General features: G+C 43.3%; 1 protein-coding gene across 1 annotated transcript in view; it reads left to right on the plus strand.

Annotated features, from left to right (window-relative positions):
• trappc10 (trafficking protein particle complex subunit 10) overlaps positions 1 to 14,214 on the plus strand; it is a 34,820-nt gene that overhangs the window by 5,493 nt on the left and 15,113 nt on the right. Inside the window, 6 exon segments of the mRNA XM_080785081.1 lie at positions 366 to 501; positions 7,611 to 7,810; positions 8,301 to 8,496; positions 10,324 to 10,435; positions 10,895 to 11,142; positions 12,322 to 12,468. Of these exon segments, the coding sequence (XP_080641207.1) occupies positions 366 to 501; positions 7,611 to 7,810; positions 8,301 to 8,496; positions 10,324 to 10,435; positions 10,895 to 11,142; positions 12,322 to 12,468 (1,039 nt within the window).

The following is a 14,214-nucleotide window of genomic DNA, read 5'->3' on the forward strand; positions in this document are numbered from 1 at the left end:
AGAAATGCACTCATGTTAATGTCAAAACAAATTCCCATGTGTGTATACATGATGGCAAATGAAGGAATCTGAATTAAAAAATAATGTGTTTATTGTCATGTGACATCAGCCAATGAGAGAACCTGCTGGACTAGAGTAGCTTGCCCATCGATGATAGATTCGGCTTGCCTTTGCATAGCAGCTGGTTAAAAACAAACACACAAAATTAGCCCCATTTGTAAACGGTAACTTGGAGAGACTGTACCAATGTGACCAAATGGTCCCCCATACCGGTACATTTTTGTTACATCTGTGCACTCATTTGTGAATACTCATGATTGTACCCAATTCAAGTGAAGGAGACTGTGCATCTCTTCCATCCACAGGACGTATGGTCGCGCACCGAAAATGATCCACCTTGAGGCTAATTTTGTGCAATTTAAAGAGGAGCTGCTGCCAAAAGAGGGCAACAAAGCTCTGCTCACTTTCCCCTTCCTCCACATCTACTGGACGGACTGCTGTGTGAGTACACACACACACTCACACTCACACTCACACTCACACTCACACTCTCACATGTGCACACTTATACACCTTGCCAAACATCTCCAATCAATAAGTCAGTGGATGCTTAGATCAGGAGTGGGCAATGTTGACGATGGAGAGGGCCATTATAGTTCCACATTCCACTCCAGAGGGCCATTATAGTTCCACACTCCACTCCAGAGGGGCCATTATAGTTCCACACTCCACTCCAGAGGGCCACTATAGTTCCACACTCCACTCCAGAGGGCCACTATAGTTCCACACTCCACTCCAGAGGGCCACTATAGTTCCACACTCCACCCCAGAGGGCCACTATAGTTCCACACTCCACTCCAGAGGGCCACTATAGTTCCACACTCCACCCCAGAGGGCCACTATAGTTCCACACTCCACTCCAGAGGGCCACTATAGTTCCACACTCTACTCCAGAGGGCCACTATAGTTCCACACTCCACTCCAGAGGGCCACTATAGCTCAATTTGAGCTTGTAGATCAGCTGTTTTTGCTATTATTTGAATTGAAATCCTTATTTTTTGGAATCCTGAAAAGTAACATTTTTATTTAATTTCAAATGCATTTAGTTATACTTATGTTAACTTTACGAAGTAAATACAAATGCACTGCATTGAACAAATGGAAAAAGACAATAACATTGTACTAGACATACAGCTACTAATATAGAAGTAATTCAAGTGGGTCATGTTTGGAATTGTAACGGCAGCAATCAATAATATATCAGTATTATATTAACGCATCCCCGGCCGATAGGTGTGAAGTGTGAACGGTTTGGGGCACCATTTAAAACAAAGGCGGCTTGCATGCCGCTGGTTTACTAACCAGAAAGGCAAGTGAGGCGAGAGGAGAAACAGACAGCTTTATTTAATTCATGCAGGTGTTCGTTCTTTATATATTTAAGATACACACACCAGTTGGGCTTGCAAGTTGCGTGTGTGTGCGACTGTGCATGCGTCTGTGTGTGTGTGTGTGTGTGTGTGTGTGTGTGTGTGTGTGTGTGTGTGTATGAGAGGGGGGGGGGGGTGTGAGGCTGGCAGCAAGGCAAGCGGGGGAAACTTTTTTTATTTGCTTTTTCCATTGTGTAACTATGGGTTATCATGCGTTGTTTGGTCGTATTGCAGTTGTGCATGTCACAAAAACGAGGGCGAGGCTTGATTTCGTAGGGCGTGCCAGATCGATTTCAGCCGTCACATTTATCACCGCTAGGAAAGAAATTAAGGAAGGATCAGCTGTTTGCGATCACTTTATAAATGCCGTGGCGACGTGGGTGTACTACGAAACCTGCACTCGAATTTGGGGCAGATTTTATGACAAAATTTGCTGCCATAAAAGCCATAAAAGACTGTTAACTGACCCATTAACCCATTCACTTAGCATATTCCTATTATGGAAGGAACATAATGGCCACAAAATAGCCAATCTACTAAGCTCACAACGTGTCGCAATGCAAAAAAAAAAACGACTACTAAAGTGGACGTTACACAGATGGACTTTAAGTACTCTACTGAGGGCAGTAAAAGGGGCCAGCTGGGTTGGAACAACAGGCTGGACTCAAAGTGCTGATTGGGATACTTTGTCATGGGAAAGCTTCGAGCTCGTAGTTAAGTTTCAGGAAGTTGGGGAGTCAGCGTCTCGTGACCAACAACAGTCCAAAGCGGCAGAGGTGTTGTTTTTGTTGTTGTTGTTGTAGTTGTTTTTGGCAGCACATTTTAGTTTTTTTAGGATTTTAGTCGACTAAATCTACAGTTGATTTAGTCGACTGAAATGTAATTTGGCGGTGCCTCGATGCCGTCGTAATGGCTGTTTTTACACTTGCTGAAAATAGCCGACCTACAAGCTCACAACGGGCGACGCGCTGTGAGCTTGTAGATCGGCTTTTTTCAGCATGCAACCATGCAAAGTGTAAAATTACTTATACTGGATCTCTTGTTCACTTCCTAACATTTTAGTCTAGTTTGTATTTGTTGACGAAATGGTCAGTATATTTAGTTTTAGTCCTCATAGCTCAGTTTTCATTTAGTTTCCATTTAGTTTTCATCAGTGGAAAAAAGGTAGTCGACGGACATTTCTCGTCTTAGTTTTAGTCGACGAAATCCACACCGCAAAGCGGGCACAACTGTTGTGAGCATGAGAGCCATGTGAGCATTGCTGCTAGTGGGCAATATGGATCACATTTTAATGCAACATTTGATATGCCAGTGCCATGTCTAAAGTAGTGTAATCTTTTCAGTAAACTTAAACAATTATAAAAAGTCACACTGTATACCATTATTGTTACATGTGTTTTAGATACTGGAATCAGACTCCTTTTGTAATACACATATTTAATGTACAGTACACTGATGAACTACATTTATTGCCCACGCCACCCAGTACGTGCTGCTATGGGGTGTAACGATATAATTAGTAACTGCATCAAAGTATATCGAAATGAAAACGGCAACATTCAATGGTGCATTTATATAGCGCCTTTATCCAAGGTGCTTTGCATAGATTGTGCATTACATTCACCCCTTCACACACACATGCATACACCGATTGCGGCGGAAGCCATGCAAGGCACCAACCTGCACATCGGACAGGAGGAGCCGAGATTCGAACCGCCGACCCATGGATCATTGAGCCACAGTTTCCCCAAACATTGACTATGTATCGTATCGTTTTGCATTGGAAATAATCAGTATCGAATTGTTTTGCTATGCAATTAATCGACTTCATCAATACTACATTTGTGTGTGTGGTATTTAGCAATTTTTTGAAGAAAAATGAAAAAGGAGTTTAATTACTTAATTAAAAAAATGTCAATGTATTTTGAATAGTTACTGTATCGATTTCAAATCATTGAATCGTATCGGATCGCCATAATGAACCAATATCGTCCATGTATCGTATCGTCAACCATGTATCGTATCACTGTTAACCCATTCTGACCGGGCACCCATTTTGGTGTTAGCATCATGTTATGCTTTAGCTATTGAAAAATAGCAGATCTACAAGCTCATAGCGCGCCACCGAGTGGCGCGCTACGAGCTTGTAGGTCTGCTATTTTTGAAAAATCGAAAGAACGACTGACATTTTTAAAATCTGATCTCAGGTCAGAATGGGTTAATCAGACCAGTGTGTGTCCAGTGGAAACCTCTATATGAATCTGATCTCAGGTCAGAATGGGTTAAAATGTATCGTTAGACCCCTAGTGCTGCTCATAGACCTGAGGACAATTCTACAAATGCCTTCTAAATTGACTATGTACTCTGTGCCGCGCTACGAGCTTGTAGATCTGCTTTTCTTTCATGTTGTCAGTTTGTTTTCCTGAGGAGAAAGATTCATAGCTCATTTAATGGGGTGTTTATGTACAAGACTGTCGGTGCAGGTCTGTAGAATCCATGGCATGCATTCTGTACATTTGAGACGCCTTCAGTTCAAAGATTGTGATATATGAATATTTCTATATTGCCACATACATTGAGATTGAATATCAGTTGTAGCGTGTGTGTGTGTGTGTGTGTGTGTGTGTGTGTGTGTGTGTGTGTGTGTGTGTGTGTGACAAGGCTCCTGGATGATGTTGCCTATCACTGGTGTGTGTGTGTGGAGTCTATCTTCGGCTACTATCAGGAATATATCTGTTGAATGAAGGGAAAGTGAAAGTTAAAACAGATCGTCTCTCGAGACTAGGAATAAATAGACATCTTATTGCATTGACACACGTAGAGCTGGGGTTTGAGCTGTAAACGGATCCCTCGGCTGCTTAAAATATACATATGTCTGCCAGCTTTACTTAAAGACAAATTCCATGCTAGAAGGCTTTCTTACCTATCTTTCTTACCTTATTTATAGTTGTTACGTCCCCACCAAAGACTAGGTCCAGGTGTTATTTTGTGCAAAAGTGCATTATTGGCTATTTCCCCTACCCTCAATGAATTGAATTGCATTGAGTTGAATGGGTGCATTGGGTTGTTGTGCTAATTCGCTTATTTCCATCGCTCAAAAATAAATTTATTTTGCTTATACTGTATCCTCTCTCTTCATAATGTAAATAGTATCCCAAGCGGCACACTTTACTACTTATTTCGATGGAAATAAGCAAATTAGCACAAAAACTCAACCCCCATTGAGGGTTTATTAGCCAATAATTATTAGCTAATAATGCACTTTTGCACAAAATAACACCTGGACCTCTTTGGTGGGGACGTAACGACTACAAATAAAGGTAAGAAAGCCTTCTAGCGTGGAATTCTCCTTTAACAGATGTTATCATTTGTTGAGCATAGTTTGTTTCTTTTGTTTCTCTTAGATGACCATACCAAACAACCAAATGATGCCGTCTCAAATCATTAGTATTCATTAATAGAGCATGGCTGTAATTACACAAGCATAACCAACCAGTAAGGCTAAAAGTGTTGGTTATGTAAAGGGAATATTATGTCTACCCCATGTAGCCTGTTGCACACAAATGTCAACTTCAACCTGATGAAATGTCCTACTGTATTACAAGAAATGGAGATCTGCAGCAGTAGATTCTAGAGAGGCTGGTCTCTTTGGCTTTACAGTTCTACAGTGTGGCGATCTGTGCTGTTTAACCCACTGAGAACGATGCCTTCTAAATCCTGACAGTTTTCCGAAAAACCTCATGTTTCTATATCAGTGGTTCTCCTTTTTTTGAGTGCCGCGCTACGAACTTGTAGATCTGCTATTTTCCAATAGCTAACGTATTACATATTGTAAAGTATAACGTAATGCTTAAGCCGTTCTGCCACGTCACACGTTCCCACGCTCTCACGGAAGTTTGTGAATGAATCAAAGGAACAGAGCGCGTAGTAGTCTGAGCTCTCAGGCGCTGTGTGTGAGGCTATCGCCATGCTGCATCTCTGCTACCCGCCGTCATAGTGACCTCCCCAAGGCCTGTGAGAACCAGTCCGTTTTTCATTATTAGTATTTTTGCCAGTGCTCTTTTATCGGCACAAGACGGGAGGGAGTTGAATCGTGTCGTCTTCTGTTCTTCGGAGGAGCGGAGGTTTCCATCTCGCCTGTCTGATGCCGGTGTTGTCTACACCAGACCTGGGCATTATACGACCCGGGGGCCAAATGTGGCCCTTTGGCTGACTCTGGCCTGACCGGCCCCTGAAAGGTTGCTTGGAATTGTTGGAAATTAGAAAATATAACATACCGTACTCTCCGTTGGGAAAGTCCCCGTGACTGGGAATACTGACGTGCTGCCGACTCTCAACACGAGTTTGACGAGTTTCTTTATTTACGGGGGTTTTGACAGGGAAGTGAACGTGGCCATTCACTTACACTGCTGACTGTGTTGTGTGCATTGCGTGTCCGGTGGAACTGTATGAAACATTTTGAACAAGCTCACTCTGTGTGTGTGTGTGTGTGTATTTTCTTTATGATTTATATGGTATTGTGTGTGAATTACTTGCTTTAGGGGTTAATTATTGGTAATACTATTTACCCTTTTCGTCAGACTGGGTCTCTGACTGGCACCCTGACACTTTCCCCAACAAACCGTACAACAGTACCATACATTTACCTACAACAGTACCATACATTTGCGGGCCCAGTTTTTAATTGGCACATTACTACTACAAACGTGCTTCCAGAACTATAACATATATAACATCTTCCATTCCTGGAGAGCGCTGCCTAATGCCTATATTGTTTCATTAGGTTGTTTGTAGTAAAGATTAGTTCCATATCAGCAAACATGGACTCTGTGTTGCATTAGTCATTAGTATGAAAGTGCTTTAATGTAGCGCTGTGAGAAAAGTAGGCCTATGCATCATTTCTCAGTGCAGGACACAGCGTTGAATATGGATACAGTGTTCATTTCAAATCAGCTCCATTAGGCTGCATGTGCTTTTACGTGGGTGTACTGAACCTAACTTATCGCCATTGTCGGGCAGAAACTGTATCTCATTGCATTTACATTTGTTTGTGTTTTGTTGTTGTCGAGTGCAGTGATGTAAATATGTTTTCAATGTAATGAGTCCGAATGCAGGGATGGTCTTTTTAGATGATTCCCAGGGACATTTTATGAGTCCCACTTCAACGACGTTAGGAGTCATATTTTGCCATTTTCACAAATTGTGCAGCATTTAATTTAATTTGATATGGTTATAATGTGGTTATGTTCATGTAGAAAACGTATGAAGAAATGATTATTATAACTAAAGCTAAGAAAATAAACTAGAATAAAAAACAGTACAGTAGTGCATCCCGTGGATGCAGAGGTCGTTGTTTTATTGCGTCCCTTATACAAGGGGATTGTTCCTTGAACCCCTTTTAACCATTTTTAATAGGGTGCCACAGAGTGGCGCCCTATTAAAATGTGCCTCAAATCTTTCCGAAAATTGTCGTGATTTAGAAAACTTTTTTTTTATTTCAACGTCAGGCCTGAATGGGTTAACTGTGTTGGCGGGCTGAGCGAGGAGTATTATGGGATAGCTTGTGTGTACTTTCTGTTCTGGTGTAGAGGGAAGTGGTCGCGATATTCAGAGGAAGAGAGATATTATTTAGTTTGTTTTGCTACGGAGAGTTGATACAGAATTAGAACCCTGGCCGAACACGTTTGTCCTGTTTCTTTACAGCATAGAAAGAAAGCATAAGGATTATTCCGGAGAGGAGAGACACGGTCGTTATAGGGTCCATTTGGTTACCAACTCTCCATCAAAGTCGCAACACAATCCATGGCACCTGTTACAATAGAAACGCTGTTCAGGTGCCAGAGATGAGCGACAAATGAAAGAATAAATAACCGTTTATTTAAATAACGTAACTTTACGTCTTGGCACAGGTAGTACCGGCTGCTCAAAACGTAACCTGACATTCCTGGCACAGATTGGGTTTAACCGGGGACCACCTGGAATCCCGTCGAGGCCCACTGGTGATCCCCGGACCACTGGTTTTGGACATAACGGGGCTTCCACCCGACAGCGGCGTTCTGATAATGTGGTCTCTCTCATAACGATTTGCGTACTGCAGTTAAAGGTCTATAACGGTCCATTTGGTTACCACTGCAGGACACAGAGGCGTACAAGAGCTAATAATAATAATGGTTCCCATTGCAGGACACAGAGGCGTACAAGGGCTCGGTGAAGGAGGACATGACGCGCTGGCAGGGCAGCCTGCGGCTCCACGGCTCGGCCGACTGGGTCATCGTGGTGGTGGAGACCAACGACGCCAAGAAGAAGAACAAGACCAACATCCTGCCGCGCTCCTCCATCGTGGACAAGATCCGCAACGACTTCTGCAACAAGCAGAACGACAGGTGAGGAGCGTCTGTCTGTCTGCCGCCTCGCACGCATTGGAGGTTTAGGCCCGTTGGAGTTCTCAAACACGTTTGCTGCTTCTTACAAACTTGATTAAACTGGCCTGGCTTCCAGACTGATTTGAGTCTCTGAAATGTAACGCATTTCGAGCCATAAACGGAAATAACCGGGCTATAAAACCGGGGCACTTTAATGCCAATCTCGTGTATTTGTACGTGTTACGGTCTTTATAGTATAGTGTAACTCATCTAAGTTCATTATATTTACAGCATAGGGAGCCGCCATATTGGAGCCAGTTCCTGTCTTCGGGGGGCAGCCCCGAGAGATGTTCATGTCGGGACAAAATCGAGGCCCGTCTGTAATTGTTAAAGGAGGACCAGCGTTGCTAGATATGGAGCTACAGTTATGTGCTCCTTCAGCCTCGACCCTGTGTAAACATAAAGGTCATTCTTAAACTTTCCCTCTCTGTCCCCTTCCGCCCCGGCCCAGGTGTGTGGTGCTGTCAGACCCTCTGAAGGACTCGTCGCGCTCCCAGGAGTCATGGAGCTCCTTCCTGCTCAAGCTGCGCACCCTGCTGCTCATGTCCTTCACCAAGAACCTGGGCCGCTTCGAGGACGACATGCGCACGCTGCGGGAGAAGCGCACGCAGCCCGGCTGGAGCTTCTGCGAGTACTTCATGGTGCAGGTATACTGTTGTGATATCAGGGATGACTTGCAAGGAGAAGCAGGAACATAGGGGTACAGCTCTACAGTGAGTGTTTGTAATGAATAGCCGAATACATCGGCTATTTTCAAATGGCCGAAATGTATAGGGTTGAAGTGGTTAATGGTTTCTAATCAAAATTTAAATCGCCAAAGTTTTCAAATAATTGTAGTGAAGTAAAAGTACAAATTTTGGCTCTGAGATGTAGTGGAGTAGTATAAGTCAAAGTACTGGAAATTGGAAATACTCAAGTAAAGTACAAATACCTCAAAATTGTACAGTAAGTACAGTACTTAAGTAAAAGTACTTAGTTACTTTCCACCACTGGTACTGGTCACTGTTGGACTGAATCGACCTGTCAAATGGAGGCCGACCGATGCCAGATTTTGGGGTCTGATGCTGATCCTGATTTTGGAGAGTCCTCGCCCACCCTTGCTGATGTTTTGACTATATTTTGTAAAGAAAATTAAGCATACAAGCTTTCGAGCTTGTATTTTTGTCTGCCAAAATTTGCAGATGCTCTAAAAACTAAAAAGTCAAACATTGTTCCTTTTGATTGTTCCACCAAAACTATTATCACACTTCAGATGTAAAAGAATGTCTCGTCATATCAATGTCTCATCATTGCACCTGCAGAGCCGTGTTGAAATGCTTTCACGTGGCATATTACACAACATTTCACACCGATTCGCTGAAAGCACTTCCATGCGTCATTTCATCTTGCTGCCATGTTCTTTTCCACTGAAGTGCTTCGTGCTGAATAGCACTATAGCGCCATAGCTCCTGTGGAAGGATATGAGCAATAGGCGGTATTGGCTTGATGCTGTAGCTGTCCACCAGGGGTCCCCAAACCTTTTTGCCCCAGGTACTGTACCCCTTGGGGGGGTAAGAATTCTTTCCAGGTACCCCCTCATCCTCGCAAAACACAGCTAAGCATATTTGCAACCTTACATTTTGGGTGCCATTGGAACTAAGCTTTTCAATCAAAGTCACAACACATTTTCACAACATTTATTTAAGATGCTATCTCGGACTTCTACAGTACGTAGACCTATTTGACAGCGCAGAGTCTCCGCAGACACATAATTGCCTTCCTTGATGCATCAATTAAGCAATCGGCTGGTCACAGTCGCAGACACTCAGCCTCTGCAGCGCTCTAACTGAAAGTGACTGCATGGAGTCCGTTTCATTTCCATCCGAAGGCCCTTGAATGATGGAATATGATTTAGGATTACTGTGATTAGGGTAAACTCACTTGCTGGCGAAGGTCAGGATTTCCTGACAAAAGCGCTTCCTCTCCTCATTGGTCAGGTTGACCTTTAACATTTTTCCAAATTATTGACCCTTTAAACAGCAACTTTCGTCATCACAAAAGCTTTGCATTCAAACAGAGGATTACAAAATAATATATTGCATTGCAGATATTGCAGATTGATTTGATGACCGATTAATCGTGCATCTCTAATGTTTACTAGTTCCTGTACACAAGCCAGAACAATAAAAAAACCTTGGAACAGTTTTTGTACATAGTTTGGATACTGAAGAATGGATGAGAGGGCTTCAGTAAGCATCTTGCCACAATATTAAGGAGAAGATACAGTACACGGTTGTTAATGTGAGAATCTGCATTGTGAATGTGTGAATTTGCAGCAGCTGGTATATGTACAGTATAAGTGTAAGCAAGTTCCTTTGCAGTCATATTCCTAAGGCTTTCTCAGTGTTATTACAGCTTTTGTGTGTTTTGCTGTTGTGTGTGTGTGTGTGTGCCATGTTTACATTTCTGAATTGGAATTGTATGTGTGCATTCAGGAGGAGCTGGCGTTTGTGTTTGAGATGTTGCAGCAGTTTGAAGACGCCCTGGTTCAGTACGACGAGCTGGACGCTCTCTTCACGCAGTATGTCCTCAATTTCGGAGCTGGAGGTACGGTCATCGACGAACACGGTCTCACTCTATGGACATACAGTCGTTACTCCCTGACACACGGCGGGTGACCTTTCCCTCAGGACACTTTAAACCCATTTAGACCTGAGAAAAGATTCTACAAATGCCTTCTAAATCCTGACAGTTTTCATGATTCTATGTCAGTGGTGCAGGGTGCTCAACCACCAAAAGTTCGCTCTGAAATAATATATATTCAAAGCTTTCCGCCACATTTTCAAGATCTTTAAAAAATAGCAGACCTACAAGCTCGTGTGCCGCGCTACGAGCTTGTAGATATGATATTTTTCAACGGCACTACAACATAATGCTTAAAAACACCAAAAGGGGTCCCTCCCGCCCCCAAAATGGGATATAAATGCAACCATTTTCGACATGTCTCCTTCATCTTCTATCTGTCTTCTATCTCTGTGTGGTGGGCCTTTTCCATTCCATAATAAGACGGGGCCAACTGGCTGGGCTCGTTCTGCGCGCCCGTGCGCAGCTGGAGCGGCCTGCTGCTCCGCAGGCCCATCGACATGGAGAAGAGGGACAGCATCCAGCGCGGGGAGGCCAGCCTGCTGGACCTGAGGAGCTACCTGTTCTCCCGCCAGTGCACGCTGCTCATCTTCCTCCAGAGGCCCTGGGAGGTCACGCAGAGAGCGCTGGAGCTGCTCCACAACTGCGTGCAGGAGCTACGCCTGCTAGAGGTATACAGTTGTTGTTGTTTTTCGTCGGCTAAAACTTAAGACGGAAAAATGTATTGTCGTCGACTACCTTTTTGGTTGGTTCTATTTTGGCTGCGACTATACATTTTCTTATTTGATGAATTGAATAGTCGTTTTTCGTTTCTTTTTTTTTCTCTTCAATATAAAATGTTCTGTCAAGGAATCAACACCAAGAAATTTGAGCGAAATTTGAGTGACTATAAAACGATATAAAAACAGTCAATCTACAAGCTCAAAAATCTGCCATTACAACGACATCGAGGCCTGGCAAAACACATTTTAGTCGACCAAATCAACTGTAGATTTAGTCGACTAAAACTGGATTAACACTAGAACATTTCAGGTGACTAAAACTAAATGAATATTATTCAAAGGACTATGGAGAAAGACAGGTCAGGGCCAGATAGCAGACCCATTTACTGGCCTACAGCTTCATTCAATGTATTACTTTCACACGGTAATTTCACTCTGCCTCTGGTACCGTCTGTTGATAATGAAATTATCATGAAGTCTGTTAACTTGGCAAAGGTAATGGCCTTGTTTGACTCCATATATCCTAAGGTGGAAGCTGCAGCAGCAAATGCTAGGCATATTTTCACGTTTGCTCCTCTGTTGCTCCCCTCCCTGCTCTTCTAAGTGGGATGCAAGATCCGACGTGCATGTAGGAATGTGTTGAATATAAATGCGCTGCCGTTTTGCATGTATGCTTTTTTTTTTTTTACTGTGTGCATATTTGAGATATTTTAAGCCACGGTAATCGGTTCAGTTCTGAGCACATAAAGGCCCAGCTAAAAGCCTGCCATCATAGCCTGAAGAGAAAACAGTGACTCATACATATCGTGTTGACTTTTCCCACAATCACTTTCAGTCTCGGATATCTAGCTGCCTTTATGGAAATTGGAGAGGGGAAGTTGGGGCATGTTGTTTGTTGGTAGGAGTAGCAATGACCCGCAGTGACTGCTCCCTCCCTGACTGTGTACAGTTTTTAAATGTACACATATTTATTTCCAAACAATTACATAATGGGTAGTTAAACAACTAGTCGACTAGTAAACTAGTGAATGCCCTATCCCTAGCTTGTGTGTGGTTAGGGGGATTTGTTGCTATGCAGTTGTTCATCTCTAGAGCCAGACCAATTGACCTGTTTTCTGTGGTTTTTAGGTGTCTGTCCTGGAGGGAGCGCTGGACTGCTGGGTGTTCCTCAGCTGCCTGGAGGTTCTGCACAGGATCGAGGGCTGTTGCGACCAGGCCCAGTTGGCCGCCAACTCCTCCCACACTGTGGGCCTGTGGGCGTACGCTACTGACAAGGTAACGCAGGACAGCGCACTCCTCGCTAGGCATGCAACGATTCACTCGACGCACGATATGAGGTTCACGATACGACTTTTCACGATATTTTGAACAAACCATATTTTCCAGATTTTTGTTTTAATGTTATATAATTTATCTTCCCCCCCAAGCTTTTTTCCCCTTTTTTTATTTAACTACATTGCAAAAGAAGTAGCACAACTTTTGACAGTGAAGAAACATGATTGCCTTCCTTGATGTATTAATGAGCATCAACGACCATCACCTGGGCACAGTCACAGTCATATCGTTGGGATTAATATCGATATACGATATAACGTTACATGCCTACTCCTCACCTAGCTTGCTTTAGCTCACCGCACGCATCTCGTTTGTTCTGTGGTGTTCCCTCTGATTCGACCTGCTGTTTGTGCGTTTGTGTTCTCGGCGCTGGTTGCCTCTTGTGTTTTGCGTTAGAAGGTTGGGGATCATTTAATGTGATTCACCTTTGGCCAGGTGCATCCTCCCATAGCACACATACTGTAGTCATATCTCTCTGAACAAGGGGAGTCTATACCAAACGTGCCTCAAAGCCTGGAACGGCTGGCCAGGTGCGTCACAGGAACAAGGACACTTTATGCAGAAGGAGGAGAGGACACTGGAGCAGCACAGCCATTTTAAAGCTGCTATAAGCAATAATGTCAACATTTTAATTACCTTTTTTTCTTTTTGGTATTCAGACAGCCAGCAATGGGTAGAGAGCTCCCAAAATAAATGTAGTCTCTGTGACACATCTAGGGGCCGCAATCGGCCTTCAAAGATGTTCCTAGAAGCTTTAATTGTCATTGGTCGAGGAAAAACCCAGTCGCAATGACTAACCAATCAGGAAGCAGACAGGCAAATCGACCAATGACAAAGCCCCTAGATGTGTCACAGAGACTGCATTTATTTTGGGAGCGTTCTATCCATTGCTGGCTGTCTGAACACACAAAAAAAAAAAACGAATCAAATTAAACGGATACCAACGTTTATTTGGCCTGTCGGTCAAGGTTGGGCCAACCCGGTTCGGTTCTTTGATAAGTTGCGAGCTCAAAGTGAATACTGTTGCATGTTTTTGGCATGGACTATATGTTGTGCTAAAATGAGAAGAGTTCCCTTCCGAAACAACAGAGGCGTCATTTGAAAAATGTGGCGGATACTGTTGCACTGTTGCACTCTGTATTTGTATTTGTTTTTATTCTGTAAAGCACTTTGAATTGCCTTGTGTATGAAAGGTGCTATATAAATAAAATTGCCTTGCCTTGCCTTGCCTTACTCTGACAAGATGATTACGGCCATCATGGCCAAGACCCTACCTTATGGTGATTTGGGGCGAGTGCCAGATCATTTTGACCAAAAAGGGGGTCCCCGGAAAACTACAGTAGTGATGCACTTCTGCACCACTTGGCATGAAAGGGCCTTTTGTTTGAACCCCCCCCCTTCCTCCCTTCCAGCCTCTAGATTTGACAGCTAACTACTGTAGATTCGATTAGATTAGATTCAATTTATTGTCACTGCACATAGTATACAAATACTTTGACGATGAAATGAAGAGTGGCGTCTAGTCAGAAGTGCAGTACAGTAGTGCAGTAAATGAGAGAATAAAGGCAGAACATGAGCGGCAGCGCGTTTGCGCAATCCGGTCTAGGATCACTAAAGAAGGAAAGCAAGCCAAGTCAAGCAAAAAAAAAAAAGAAAAGAGAAATCAGCGATCCGATTTGATATCAT

The sequence above is a fragment of the Protomyctophum bolini genome (assembly GCF_963924005.1).
Source record: "Protomyctophum bolini genome assembly, chromosome: 16".
NCBI classification, from domain to species: domain Eukaryota; kingdom Metazoa; phylum Chordata; class Actinopteri; order Myctophiformes; family Myctophidae; genus Protomyctophum; species Protomyctophum bolini.